The 13,970-nt window shown below is 39.5% G+C and overlaps 1 protein-coding gene across 1 annotated transcript in view; it reads right to left on the reverse strand.

Annotated features, from left to right (window-relative positions):
- Positions 1-13,970, reverse strand: part of CMYA5 (cardiomyopathy associated 5) — a 90,888-nt gene that overhangs the window by 12,570 nt on the left and 64,348 nt on the right. Inside the window, exons 8-9 of the mRNA XM_040449867.1 lie at positions 12,561-12,707; positions 11,322-11,469 (exon numbers count right to left, since the gene is read on the reverse strand). Of these exons, the coding sequence (XP_040305801.1) occupies positions 11,322-11,469; positions 12,561-12,707 (295 nt within the window). The remainder of the gene's footprint in view (positions 1-11,321; positions 11,470-12,560; positions 12,708-13,970) is intronic.

Here is a 13,970-nt window from a genome sequence, read left to right on the forward strand (position 1 = left end):
CCACCTTTCTGTGCTCAGCAGGTCTTTGAAAGACTTTCAGCTATTCATCTCTCCACTGGTAGAACAAATGACATTTGTTAAACTCCAGTGCTGTAAAGCAGAGAGAAACTTTCAAGGAGACCCACGGAAGTCCGAAAGGCTATGGTAAATGAGACTGTTCCTCTCTTCTGTTGTTTCAGAAGGCAAATGAGTGGAAGCCACTGGGAGCCAATGTCCGCCCAATATAAGAAAGGCCTTTGTAGCTTGAGACCTTTCACAAGGCAGTCTAAAGTTTGACACAACCTACCATACAGACAATGGGGCAAGAATCATTTTACGTGGGAATTGAAAAGGGTCTTCATGAAGTAAAAAACCATTAGGGACCTAATGCTCAATGAGAAAATACTAAAAGCATTCCGATAAGTTGGAGACATGGACATGAGGTTAAAAAAAGAAGTCATGCAGGGGCAACCTAACCTACCAAGAGTTCTAAATTACAAGGCTAAGGTAATGAAAACTGCATGGCACTGGGACATAAATAGATGGATCAATAGAACACGTGACAGATTATAAAGGTCAGGAATGGAGCCAAACACAGGCTCTTAAGTAGATAATAATGGAAGTATTTCAAATCAGAAGGTCAAATGATGGGTTTTCTTCCTTGGACGGCTGGATAGTCATACTGAAAAAATAAAGTTGGATTACTAATTTCACACTTGCTACTGAAATAAATTTCAGATGATAAAAGATCTAGTTTTTAAAAATGAAATCACTGGATACTAAAAAAAAACATAAGAGAGAGGATTTTTAAATAGGAGACAAAAACTAAAAGCTATTTTATTTTTTTTTTCAACGTTTATTTATTTTTGGGACAGAGAGAGACAGAGCATGAACGGGGAAGGGGCAGAGAGAGAGGGAGACACAGAATCGGAAACAGGCTCCAGGATCTGAGCCATCAGCCCAGAGCCCGACACGGGGCTCGAACTCACGGACCGCGAGATCGTGACCTGGCTGAAGTCGGACGCTTAACCGACTGCACCACCCAGGCGCCCCTAAAAGCTATTTTAAAAAGAGATTGATAAATTCACCTAAAATAATATCAAAAGGTATACATGGCATATGCAACATGATTCATCACCACAGAGACATCAGTCAAAACCACAATAGATGGCACCTCACACCTGTTAGAATAGCTATTATCAAAAAGATAAGAAGTAACAACCATTGGCAAGAATGTGGAGAAAAGGGAACCCTTGTGTACTGTTGGTGGGAATGCAAAATGGTGCAGCCACTGTGGAAGACAGTACGGAGGGTCCCCAAAAAATTAAAAACAGAGCAACCATATCATCTAGCAATTTCACTGCTGGGTATTTATCCAAAGAATATGAAAACACTAACTTAAAAAGACACCTGCCTCCCCATGTTCACTGCAACATTATTTACAATAGCCAAGAAATGGAAACAACCTAAGGGTCCATCAATGGATTAAAGAAGATGTGAGATATTTCTATATCTAGGCCTACAGACCTATCTCACAATGGAATAAAACTCAGCTATAAAAAAGAACAAAATATTGCCATTTGTAACAACATGGATGGACCTAGAGTATATAATGCTAAGTGGAACAATGCTAAGTCAGACAAAGACAAATACCATATGATTTCACTTATATGTGGAATCCAAAGAAAAATGAGCAAACAAAACAGAAACAGACTCATAAATACAGAGAACCATCTGGTGGTTGCCAGAGGGGAGAGGGGTGGGGGGATGGGTGATATAGGAGAAGGGGATTAAAAGATACAAACTTCAGGGGCGCCTGGGTGGCGCAGTCGGTTAAGCGTCCGACTTCAGCTCAGGTCACGATCTCGCGGTCCATGAGTTCGAGCCCCGCGCGTCAGGCTCTGGGCTGATGGCTCAGAGCCTGGAGCCTGTTTCCGATTCTGTCTCCCTCTCTGTCTGCCCCTCCCCGGTTCATGCTGTGTCTCTCTCTGTCCCAAAAATAAACAAACGTTGAAAAAAAAATTATAAAAAAAAAAGATACAAACTTCTACTTATAAGATATGAGGATACAAGGTACAGTATTGGGAATACTGTATGTTACTACAGTTAATAGTATGTTAATAGTATGTAATAACTTTGTATGCTAAAAGATGGTAGCTACATTTATTGTGATCACTTCATAAGGTAGATACGTATTAAATCACTATGTCATATGCCTGAACCTAATATAATATTGAATATCAACTACAAATCAATTTAAAAATTATGCATGGCAAAAAACCTTCAAAAGAAATTAGCAACCCATGTTGTAGATGAGTACTTATGTTCTTTAAAAACCAAAGAACTTCTACAAATCAATAAGGAAAAAACTATAGTCCAACAGGAAAAAAAAATAGGTAAAGGAAATGAATATTTCACAGGAAAGAAAGTACATGGCTCCGAAACATATGAAATGATGTTCAACCTATTAATAGTAATGCACACTGAAACTATAATAAGATTCTATCTTCTACCTATCAAGTTGTCAAAGATCAAAAGTTTTATCATACCCTATGCAGGCTAGGATATGAAGAACAAAGCACTCTTTTTGTATGCTTCTAGCCTGTGTGTAACAGCCACAACCTCTATGTAAACAGTTTGGTAATATCTATCAAAATCCAAAATGTAAAACCTCTATCCAGTCATTCTATTTCTAAAGAATTTTTTTATTTTTTTATTTTTTTTTTTTAAATTTTTTTTTTCAACATTTATTTATTTTTGGGACAGAGAGAGACAGAGCATGAATGGGGGAGGGGCAGAGAGAGAGAGGGAGACACAGAATTGGAAACAGGCTCCAGGCTCTGAGCTGTCACCACAGAGCCCGACGCGGGGCTCGAACTCGCGGACCGCGAGATCGTGACCTGGCTGAAGTCGGACGCTTAACCGACTGCGCCACCCAGGCGCCCCTCTAAAGAATTTTTTTAATGTTTATTTATTTTGAGAGAAACAGAGAGCGAGAGTGTGTGTACCCATGCAGGGGAGGGGCAGAGAGAGAAGGAAAGAGAGAATTCCAAGCAGGCTCCATGCTGTCAGCACAGAGACCCATGTGGGGCTCAATCTCACAAACCATGAGATTATGACTTAAGTGAAATCAAGAGTTGGATGCTTAACCAACTGAGCCACCCAGGTACCCCAGTCATTGTATTTCTAGGAATTACAGATATTCTGGTACACGTGTGAAATGATATGTGATAAGGTTTTTTCTGCAGCATTGTTTGTGATAGCAAGAAAATGGAAACAACTTAAGTACCTTGCAATTGGTTAAATAAATTAAGTTATATTCTTAAACCAGAATATAATGGAATTGTTCTTAAAATTGAGACAGTTCCATATCTATTGGTACAGGATACTCACCAAGAAATATTTTTAAATAAGAAAAGCAAGGGTGGTAGAAATATCTATAGTATGCTACCATTGGTTGCAAAAATATAGAGATGTTTGTATACACACATCTGAAAGGATAAATATGAATCAGGTAAGAGTAGTTGCCTCCAGGGAGAAGAATTGAGTAGGTGACAGATAAATAGAAAGGCGACTTAATTTTCACTGTATCCCTTTGTATCTTTTGAATTTTGTACCATTTGGATATTATCCAAAATTAATTAAATAATTTACTTTTAGAGCTATATTACAAGCTCAGGAGTTGGTTGAATGTGTTTGCAGAACACGTGTTAATTTGAATTTTGTATAGTAGCTTCTCTATATTCAACAATTTGTGTGGGATGGAAGAAAGGAGTGTATGTGTGCTTTAGGGAACCTGAGGGGCTGGTAATACTGAGGAGTGACTGCCTCTGCATTGCCGTGTCTAACACGTAGACTTAGCATGTTTTCTCCCCGGCAGAGGGGGGCGGCATGTGTACAAACAATATGGAGGAATCCAGTGCCATTACTCCTGGAAGCAGCCTACGGATGGTGCTGTCACTGCAGTGCACAACAGATGGCTAAGTACAAATTGTTTGTTAAAAACACAGTGGGTTCTTACTAGCATTCCTTTTGGCCGCACCAACATTCAGCCAGTCAGTCAACACCATTTCATGTGAACTGTGAACAGAGCACACGGCTGGGCCCTAGGGAACCAGCTAGTAGTGTTTCCCAGACCTGCCCGGACACATTAGACCTTCTGAATTGGAATTTCTTAAGGAGGCCTGTGAATCTAAGCTTTTACAAGTAACCCAGTTGATTTTTATGATCAGTTAGGTTTGGAAAACACACTCATAAGATAGAGTGGGATGAGACGGGATGGGAGGGAGAAATAGGAAAAAGAAGAAAAATCCATGAGAACATAAGCAACATTAAATGCAAGAACTAACTTTTGCTGTTGGAAGCCATTTTAAAAACCTAAACTGTATAAACATGGAACTTTCTGTTTTAAGATGAAAAACTTTAGTTAAATCAGGATTAAGAAGAAAATTCTTTATATATGGATTTTTTTTTTAACTTGGTAAAATAAAAATTTTTGAACAGGACCATTTGTCTTTTGATAAATGAGGACATTATGAGATTCAGTGTTAACTAAACATCACTATTCATAATAGCGTAGGAACACGAGGGCTGAACACTGCCAACCTTGGGACTCAGGCTCTCCTGTAATTAGATTTCTCACAAAAATCTAAGTGAGCCAAAGGATTCCAGCAGAAGGATCCTGGAGTTTTGTTTTCTCTGTAGTTCCCCTCCAAAGCCTGAATGATAGCATTTCTATTTCAGGCAGAGAAGCCCAGGAGTCTAGTAACATCCATTCCTCTGGATTCTCTAAATTTTCCTTAACCACTTTAAGCCCACATATGTAGACAATTACTTGAGGTCCCTATAGCACCACCCGCCTGGAATGGTGATTTAACATTACATTTTCAGACCTTGTTTAAAAAATGATTACATCGGCAATGTTTTTGCAATTTTTGTAAAACTGCTCTTAAAGACAATCACTATTATCTTGTTCAATAGCCCTTATATAAAGATCTACATGAAAAATTCATCTTAGAGCTGAATGTCAAGAAATATAATTGTCTCTTAGTGAAATGTTATGCTTCCTTTTTATAAAAAGACGAGTTATGTAATCTCTTTCTCCCTCTTACTGTCTCCCCCTCTCTTGTTTTCACCTTAGCTACCAGGAAGTTCAGATTGAAATTTTGTGTTCCATTGAGCTACTGTTCTTAACCTGTACTTTCTGATACAATCTCCTCACCCCTGCATGATCTGGCTCTTGTTCTTACATGATTGTTTCTAGTCGTTCTATTATGTCTAGGTCTTTTATAGTGAACAACTTGAATCCTTTTGGAAATTGACGGAACATAAGGTAGAAGTGAAGGAACAGTCTGGGTTTTCATTGATTGAGGTTTTACTATACAACCAGGAGGTGTATAGGATTGTAAATGATCAAAGTTAATTAGATTCATTTGGGAAGAAAGATTTCTTTTAGGAAAAGCTAAATGCCAAGAATCCTGGGTAAGGGAGTGGGAATCATCCCATAACTCACTCTCCCAAGTGCTCCTTGCTGAGAGATATTACCTGGCTCAGGAAAACAATACCATGTAAACATTGGCTATTAGCTCTTAAATACTCAATAAATTTTGGTCCGTTCGTGTCAATGATCCTCCTATCACCCTGTGAAGCAAGCTTGGAGCAGGAATAACTACCTCCTCCAGGAGGAGGAAGTCAATGATTTGAAGGTCAAATCATTTGCTGTTGACAATTGGTCATCACCTATCCAGCCGAAAATTTGGTACAAAGTTTTTTTAAAAAGAAAGAAATGCTGGGATTCTTCATATCCTATTCAGGTACTAAGTTCATTAGAAAACTCGCCCCTATTTGTCCTTATTATAGAGACAGAGTGGCAGCTGTCCCCAGCTAGAAAACCCAACCATGAGAGACAATTCTGTTCCTGCCCCACCATGTGTGGCCCTGAATGCTGGAAGCAGGAGGAACATGAGTTTACAGGCCCAGCACCCAGACCCCAGCTCACCCTGGGGATGCTTCTGGGGAGGGGGACCCAGGGAGGGTTTCTCCACCCTACAGCCACAGCCAGGGTGGCAGGGGAAGGGGCAGGAAGTTCACTACCAACTACTTTTGTGGTGTATTGAGTCTCACAGATTTGTCATTCAGTACACAGCTTCTCTCTGCACAGCCCACACAGCTAATCCCTGTACTATATTTCTCTCAGTTTTCCCTCCTCCACCCACAGTTCTGCTGACTTCTCTCCACACAGGAGAGACAGAACAGCTGAGGAAACAGCCGAGCGGTGGAAAATTTTTGAAAGTGTTTTGAGCCCACCCAACCTGAGGAGAGCATTCAAAGAAAAACAGGAAAGGGTGAGTAGGAGCTCCCTCAGCCCCCACACACAAGCCAGGGATTGTCACTCCCGCCCACCGCCCAATCCCAACAGGGGCCGACTGCTGGGACCCAGCCATGATGCCCACACACAAAAATATGCAAATGTGTTTTCTGTGAGGATTACGGAATGGAGGCAATTGCTTGGCTATTTCAGATACCACGTCATGGAACTTGGGGGCTCAGTAGGCTCACTCCATTCAAACACTCACTGTAAGAGTTCGCCCAGCACCTTTGGTCTTAAATTGGAACATTTAGAGGCCATCATACTGGGAGAATGAATGCAGGTCTGAAGATGCAGGTCCTTCTGTTCTGGCAACAAAAATCAGATTCCCCAGTCTAAACGGTAATCAATGCCCTCCCTGTGTGTGTGTACGTTCATGTTACTCATCCTTTTCTCCATTCTTTTCATTTCCTTTCAACTTCTCTTCCTACTCCAGACCAGAGCCTTTAAGGCTATCTGTCTCTTCAGAAATTGAAGGTGAGAAAGAGACGTGAACTCATTTAGTTCTCAATTCGCTTTAGTCTTCCCTCTCTACTGTACCAGAGACTCTAGCCAGCTAGATGACCTGGTGGTGGCAAGGCCAGAAGGAGGCTGGCTACTCCCCTCATTCATTCACTCATTCATTCATTTAACAGAACTTTATTGAATATCTACACAGATAAGTTGCCCATCCTCACCCAAACACACCACATCAAAAAGAAGGAATCTTTGATCCCATTTACTCCCCAACAGTGACCTCTGTATCAATTTTTGGATCTGCTTTAGCATAAGATTTTTGGATAGAACCCAGAACCAATGAAAAGGTTATGTGACCAATGGCTAAACAAGATTATAAGTGCCATAGAGTGATCCATTAAATAGTTTCTAGTCCATGAACTAGGCTGGTCTTATCTCCTAGCTAATCACCCAAGCACTAAAATTAATTCATTCACCATTCTGTGCTACTTTTCAGCACAGGTTATTTTGTTCCCATTTTGAGTAAGAGATTATCCTCAAATCCGGCCTAACTTTTCTTGTTGGTATCAGTATTATGTGTTCAGTGCTAATTGATATTAACCCATTCAGGTAACACATATTTATTGAGTACTTACAATATGCCAGATAGTGTCCCAGACACTGAGGCTGCAAATTTACATAATGATCCCTTCATGGAGACAACAAGTGAGTGGGATCAGATAACTCTCGGCTTACTGTTCTTTCCAAGACAAAAATAACTCTAATTATGTACTGCTGTACAGAGAACCGAAGTGAAGAATGTGGTTCTAATAGAATGGAACAGTAGGGATTGTTTGCATTTTGACTAGAGGTGATCAAGTTTTAAGTTGGTTTATCAATTCTACTATCTGACTAGTTGTGTACAGTTGTTATCTTAGAGATGCAACAATACAGATCATAGTTAAATAGTTCATAATGTTTTATAGTTTTGATCCATCAGACTCTGTAAGGAATACTTTCAAGGTAGTTGTAAGCACCAGATAGTCAAAAGACTATGGCACATGGCCACTTTTCCTTTCCTCTCAACTCTTAAGTTGGAGAACCAAGAGAAATACAAATGAGTTTTGCAGCTCTGGGCGTCTGAAATTAAAAATGAGTTATTGCAGTCTCTTGATGCCAACCTGGGGTTTAAGACACTGAGGGTTCTTGTACTGATGAGGAATGTCTCTAATGTTGTACATCGGCAACAGACTTAGCAAATGAACAAGGTAGTGATTTGTGGCCAACAAATGTGTGTTTGCTTCAAGAAGTTATTTTTTTTGTCAGACTCAGCAGGGATCCAGAGGCTGGAGAGTCCCCCCTGGGTTGTGGATTGGACATACCATTCTACCTCCTGGCACTGAGGAATCTTTTAGCACCTGGAAAACAGTTCCATCTCCAAAACAGCTCCAAGCTATCAACAAGGCTCTGAATGTGGAATTTCCCTTCACTTTAAACTTGCTGGACTATATCCATTCAATAACAAAGGATCCCTGTACTGTTCTATAACTACTAGGAACATCTGCTTATCCAGCGTCTCAGAGGCTCTCCTTTAACAAGAAAAATTAGAATGAACCTACCAGCAAGTCCCAAACAGAATAAAATAATGACAAGCCTTATGTTTTAATTAGCACAACCTTTGTCTTAATAACATTTGTGGGTGGCCATTTTCTTCTTACAAATGGAACCATCTTTTGCTTCTTTGGCTTTGATAGAAGGATTTGTTTGGAATGTATTATTCATTGTTGATACTAAATGAATATTTTGGTTTTTTGTTTTTGTTTTGTTTTGTTTTGTTTTGTTTTGAGGCCCCCAGGGTGATCAGGGAAAGGAAAAACATTGGTCAGGAAAGGTTTGAATAATGATACTGCATTCTCTCTTTACATCTATAATTTTCATATGTCAAAAGAAATTCTAGATACATAATAACTCCCTATTGTCAGGCAGTTGAAGTATGCTAACTCAGTCTATATAATAATACAAGTTTTAGAACTAGTGGAGAGAATAAGACAGATGAGTCTGAATTCTGACTCCAAATTCTCACTCCATCATTTAATACCTTGGCCAAATTATTTAACTTTCTTGAATCTCATTTAATGGAGTTCATCACCTCACCTCCCTCCTAGGATTTGTGAGAGAGTTGAAAGAGATTTAGCATAGTTCCTGGCATGTTGAGGCCCTCAATGGATTGCCATTTCCCCATCCATCCCCCCCGTTCCTTCTCCCTGTAGCCACATTTATGAGATGACATCACAGTTCCCTTAGTGCGATGGCCACTAGATCTCAGGGTTTCCTGATCCCTGCTGATTTAAGAATCCAACTGTGCTATTATTTATGCAAATGTCAGCTGAGGCCAGATGCCATAACAAGGATGAGTCATTTCAGAGCACTCCTTAACAGTCTGATTTTGCCTCAGAAAGAACTGAGGTGATGGCGGAGAACAGTGGGAGGGGTTGCCAGGGATTTGGGCACTGCTGATACGGGGTTCTCATGACACCAAGGGTTTTTTGTGGAGAAGTTCCAGGAAGTTTCAGGATGCCCCTAGGTGACATTAAATGGGGATTAGCAGCTTGGACTTTGACAACTGACAAAATGGGGCTTGAATCCTGATTGTTACTCACTAGCTGAGTACCCTCTCAAAGAGTCTGTTTTCTCTGAGTTCTTATGAGAATTAAATAAGGCAAAAACAGTGACTGGCACACAGTAAATGCTCAATAAAAGTCAGTTATAATCTCTCTGTCTCTGTCTCTTTCTCTCCCTACTCCCCCTGCCCCCATTTCTTCTTCTCCCACTCCATTGTGGTCAGCGTTCACCTCGCCTCTATTTGCTGATTATTGAGGTCTGCCATCCAGCAGTTGGCACATTAACAGCTATGTTGTTTTATGTACATTTACTATGTTCTCACATCTGCTGAAATGCCTACATCCCACCCATACATACCCCACTCAACATGAATTCATTGTTTGATCATTGTTTTGTGAGGCCTGTCTTCACATATTTGAAAGAAACTATGATTATTGCTCAGTCGTGTGAAACCTTACATAACTAAATAAATAGTTGTTGATTGATCATGTAGATAATCAAGAGCTTAAAAAATATACTTTATTAAAAAGCCGCCTAATGTTGTACTATTATTTCAAAGTTTTATATCCTACCAAAATAATTTATTTCAGTAAACTTTGTTTTAAAAACAAGCTAGGGGTGCTTGGAGGCTCAGTTGGTTAAGCATCTGACTTCGGCTCAGGTCATGATCTCACAGTTTGTGGGTTCTAGTCCCACATCGGGCTCACTGCTGACAGTGCGGAGCCTACTTCTGATCCCCCCCCTCTCTCTCTGCCCCTCCCCAACTCGTGCCCTCTCTCTCTCTGTCAAAAATAAACAAACATTTCAGGGGCGCCTGGGTGGCTCAGTCAGTTAAGCATCTGATTTCGGCTCAAGTCATGATCTTGCAGTTTGTGAGTTCGAGCCCCACGTCGGGCTCTGTGCTGACAGCTCAGAGCCTGGAGCCTGTTTCTGATCCTGTGTCTCCCCCTCTCTCTGTCCCTCTCATGCTCATGCTCTGTCTATCTCTGTCTCTCAATAATAAACATTTAAAAAATTTTTAAATAAACATTTCAAAAAGATAAATAAATGAAAACAAGCTAAAAGTGCCTCTATTAAAATATGAGCATTAATAATAATGATCTGAATACTCATCATGGAATGTGAACTTGCTCTATTGCCATGGATTAGAGTCTAAGAAATCACCACCTCAGTAAATAAATTAACATTTACCAAATGCCCCCAGGATACATACACCTTTATTAACAAATTTAAAGCTTTATAAGTTTAGTGAGAGAGCTTCCCATTTCTTTTTTTCCTGGAAAAATCTCTTTAGATCCTTCTTGCTCTTGGAGAGGCAGGTATGTCTCTGTAATTATATATACGTAATATATATTATATATATATACACACCCACATATACATATGTATATATATTATGTATATAATGTATATACACACACATATACATATGTATACATATACATATTATATATACACACATATACACACATATGTATATATACATATATATAATTAGCTCCTTTATATTACCAATACATCATGGAGACACAGATTTACATTATATATAAGCTCACTATTAGTTTCCTGAGTTAGGTGTATCTATTCTGATATAACTACTAAAAAATGCATGAAATATGCATAAATCCTGTCTAACGACTCAAGTTAAATATACCTCAAAGAATGTTCTATCTTATTAAAATTTGCATACATTTTTCTTACAAGGGAGTTATTATTCTACATTGTAGCATGTGTTTTATTACAAACTTGGAGTTCATTGACGAATATAGTGATGGAGTTGCAAATCAAGTCAACAGCTTAATGAGCTCAGCAGGATGTTAGGAAGCTCTTCTCCCTCTCTAGGCAGAAGCTCAGTTAGGTTAGGACCTTGAGCTGAGTTCCAGGCACCCTGGGCTCTCCCTGTGGAAAAGATCCTTACCTCAGGCCCTCACCCTCAGGAGAGTGCTGTCTGCAGTACTCCAGAGTGTAGGTCTCAGTGGCCTCCAGGTTGGCAGGCCGCCATCGGATGGTGGCTGTGTTCCAACACACGGTACAGTCCTCGGCGCGGATTACAGGGGTGGAGGGTGCTGCGAGAGAGAACCAAAGCAATCACGGAACAATCAACATCAGCTCTGCTTCCCTCGTACCCTGGGAAGAGTGCTTAGGCATGGTTTCATTTTAATTTTTGATTAAAAAATACATTCTTGGTTGAAAGCCCAAAAGATAATGTATATAATGAAAAGTCCCCTTCCCACCTCTGCCTTCCAAACTGTACAGATTTCACCCATCCCCAGAGAGCCTCTAATATTAGCTTCCTATAAATCTCAACAGTTTTTTTATACATCTACAAGCAAATAACAATATAGATTCTTGTCTGTCTCCCTTCACACAAGTTAGCCATAATCTTGCCTTCAGTAGGTACTCAATAAATACTTATTTTAGGAGGCAAGAAGAAAGAATAAAATGGTGGGAGTGAGTCATTTCTCCCCCTGAAGTAGTTAGAATGATCTTAAAGGTGATGCAAACCTGGCTTATGCCACACCCACGGCAGCCTTCAGTGAAAAGATTCCATCATGGGATGCATTCCCAGTTGAATATCATCGCTGAAAAACCTTTCGGGGCTCCTAGTACCCATACGATGAAGCCCAATCTTACCTTATCAAACATGGCCCCCATACACTAGCCTTTGTCACCTCACATCTTTCCTCTCCTTGTTTTTAAGTCAAAGGAATAATTCTAAACTTCTTGTAGTGCCCTGCACACTCCATACTTTTTCTTACCTTGATGTCTCTGCTCATATGTTTTCTATAAATGGAATATACTCCTTTAACTGATCCTTCAAAGGGTTCCATTTAGGCAGCAATTCTAAGGAGCCATTCCTAAACCTGCTCCTGTCCCAGGCTCTCTTGAGTACTCCTCTGGAGTGTTTTCACAATAACTTGTACATAAATAGATCATAACCCTTACCACAATTTTTATGATATTTTGTTTTGTTTTATCTCTCGCCCTTGACAGCAAGCTTCTTGAGAACAGGAGCCCAGTTTTACTCATCATTGTGTACTCACCACTGCACAACACCTAGCACACTATAGGTGCTTAATAAATGCTTATAGGTTGATCTTAGTAATCTATGAAGAATTGAAAATTGCCTCCCGACACCCCCTTAACATTTCTTTACCTGTTCTAAAAACCGCCCTTTCACTCGGCAGACTACATCCAGTGAAGTTCACAGCCATTACCCACACTTGATAGCAACGGCCAGGTTCCAGATCTTCAAAAATGCAGTAGCTTTCTTTCACTGTCAATCTGTATTCTTCCACCAAGTCTAGCACAAAACACAATTATAAACTTTAGGGTGCCTTCTAAAGTTAATTGGAAATTAGCTATTAGAAGAATTGGTCTACTATTTTCAGTGGAAAATTCAAACTGATAAACTTACAGATATCATTTGGTGATAGCTAGTATTTTCAAATACCTAAGAAAACAAGAGCATGCTAAAAAGAGACATTTAGAATGATGCCATATTACGTGTGAACACTTACAGAAAATAATAGGATATTAGTAAGATATGAACTTCATCTGCCACAATTAAAGTAATGTAGTTCAATAGCAAATACTAAAATTGCATCGTTTATGTTAGCTTAAATCTCAGTAATACATTCTCAAAAAATTCTTAAGAAGCAATGCCAATATTTCAGGAGAGCATGTAATAAAATAAGGACAACCCCATGTTTTCCAAAGTTATGATGTTATAAAGCAACTTCCCAAATTAGTCAACAATTTTAGTATTCAGTATAATTTTCAAAGTTTCAAATCCTGTTTCCTCTTCATGAATTGCAGAATCATTCCAACTAGAGAGTTCCACAACTTACAGAAATACTTAAATAACTTTGATAGGTCACAAACTATTCTAAAAAGTAATTTGGTCAATTAAGACATTTCCTAAAACTTCTAAGTCACTTTACTCTCAATATTTTAGTAGTATCATTACTCGATACCATTACGAACACCTGCCCCTTTGGGCCAGTCTGATTATTCTTACTGAAATGTTTTCTCCTTTAAAAAGAATTATTTTCTTTTTTGAATTAGCCCTGATAATTTTAGTTTTCCTCCCTGATTACTCTTAAAAATCACATCTTCAAAACTCCCCCAGTTAAGAAGCCCAGATCATTTACTTTTAAAGGAAATTGAGGAACTCTTCAACTCCATTTGTTTAATTGCATCTTTCTGTCCCAATGAGCTCTTCTTTCTGGACAGAAAGTTTGGTTTAAAGAATCTCATAAGGACCTACACAGTGAAAACCATTTCCCCCACATCCTAGAAACTGTGGCTACGGTTTTCAGTGGAATCATCCTCTTGGGCTGAGTTCCGTTGCCCCAGTACTTCTTTTAACAACGCACATAACATACATTGCTGGAGACCCTACACAGAGCAGGGCATCACAGTACAGATCACCAGATTAGCTAACGGGCATCTGCAGATTTCAAGGCGGTGAAGAGATGAGACACAGGACAGGTAAGTGTTTAGGGGCTGGGGCAGATGCGGAGGTGAAGTACTAAGAAAAAAACGCACTTCAGGCAATCAATAA

The sequence above is a fragment of the Herpailurus yagouaroundi genome, unplaced genomic scaffold (assembly GCF_014898765.1).
Source record: "Herpailurus yagouaroundi ecotype Mexico unplaced genomic scaffold, PumYag 29, whole genome shotgun sequence".
NCBI classification, from domain to species: domain Eukaryota; kingdom Metazoa; phylum Chordata; class Mammalia; order Carnivora; family Felidae; genus Herpailurus; species Herpailurus yagouaroundi.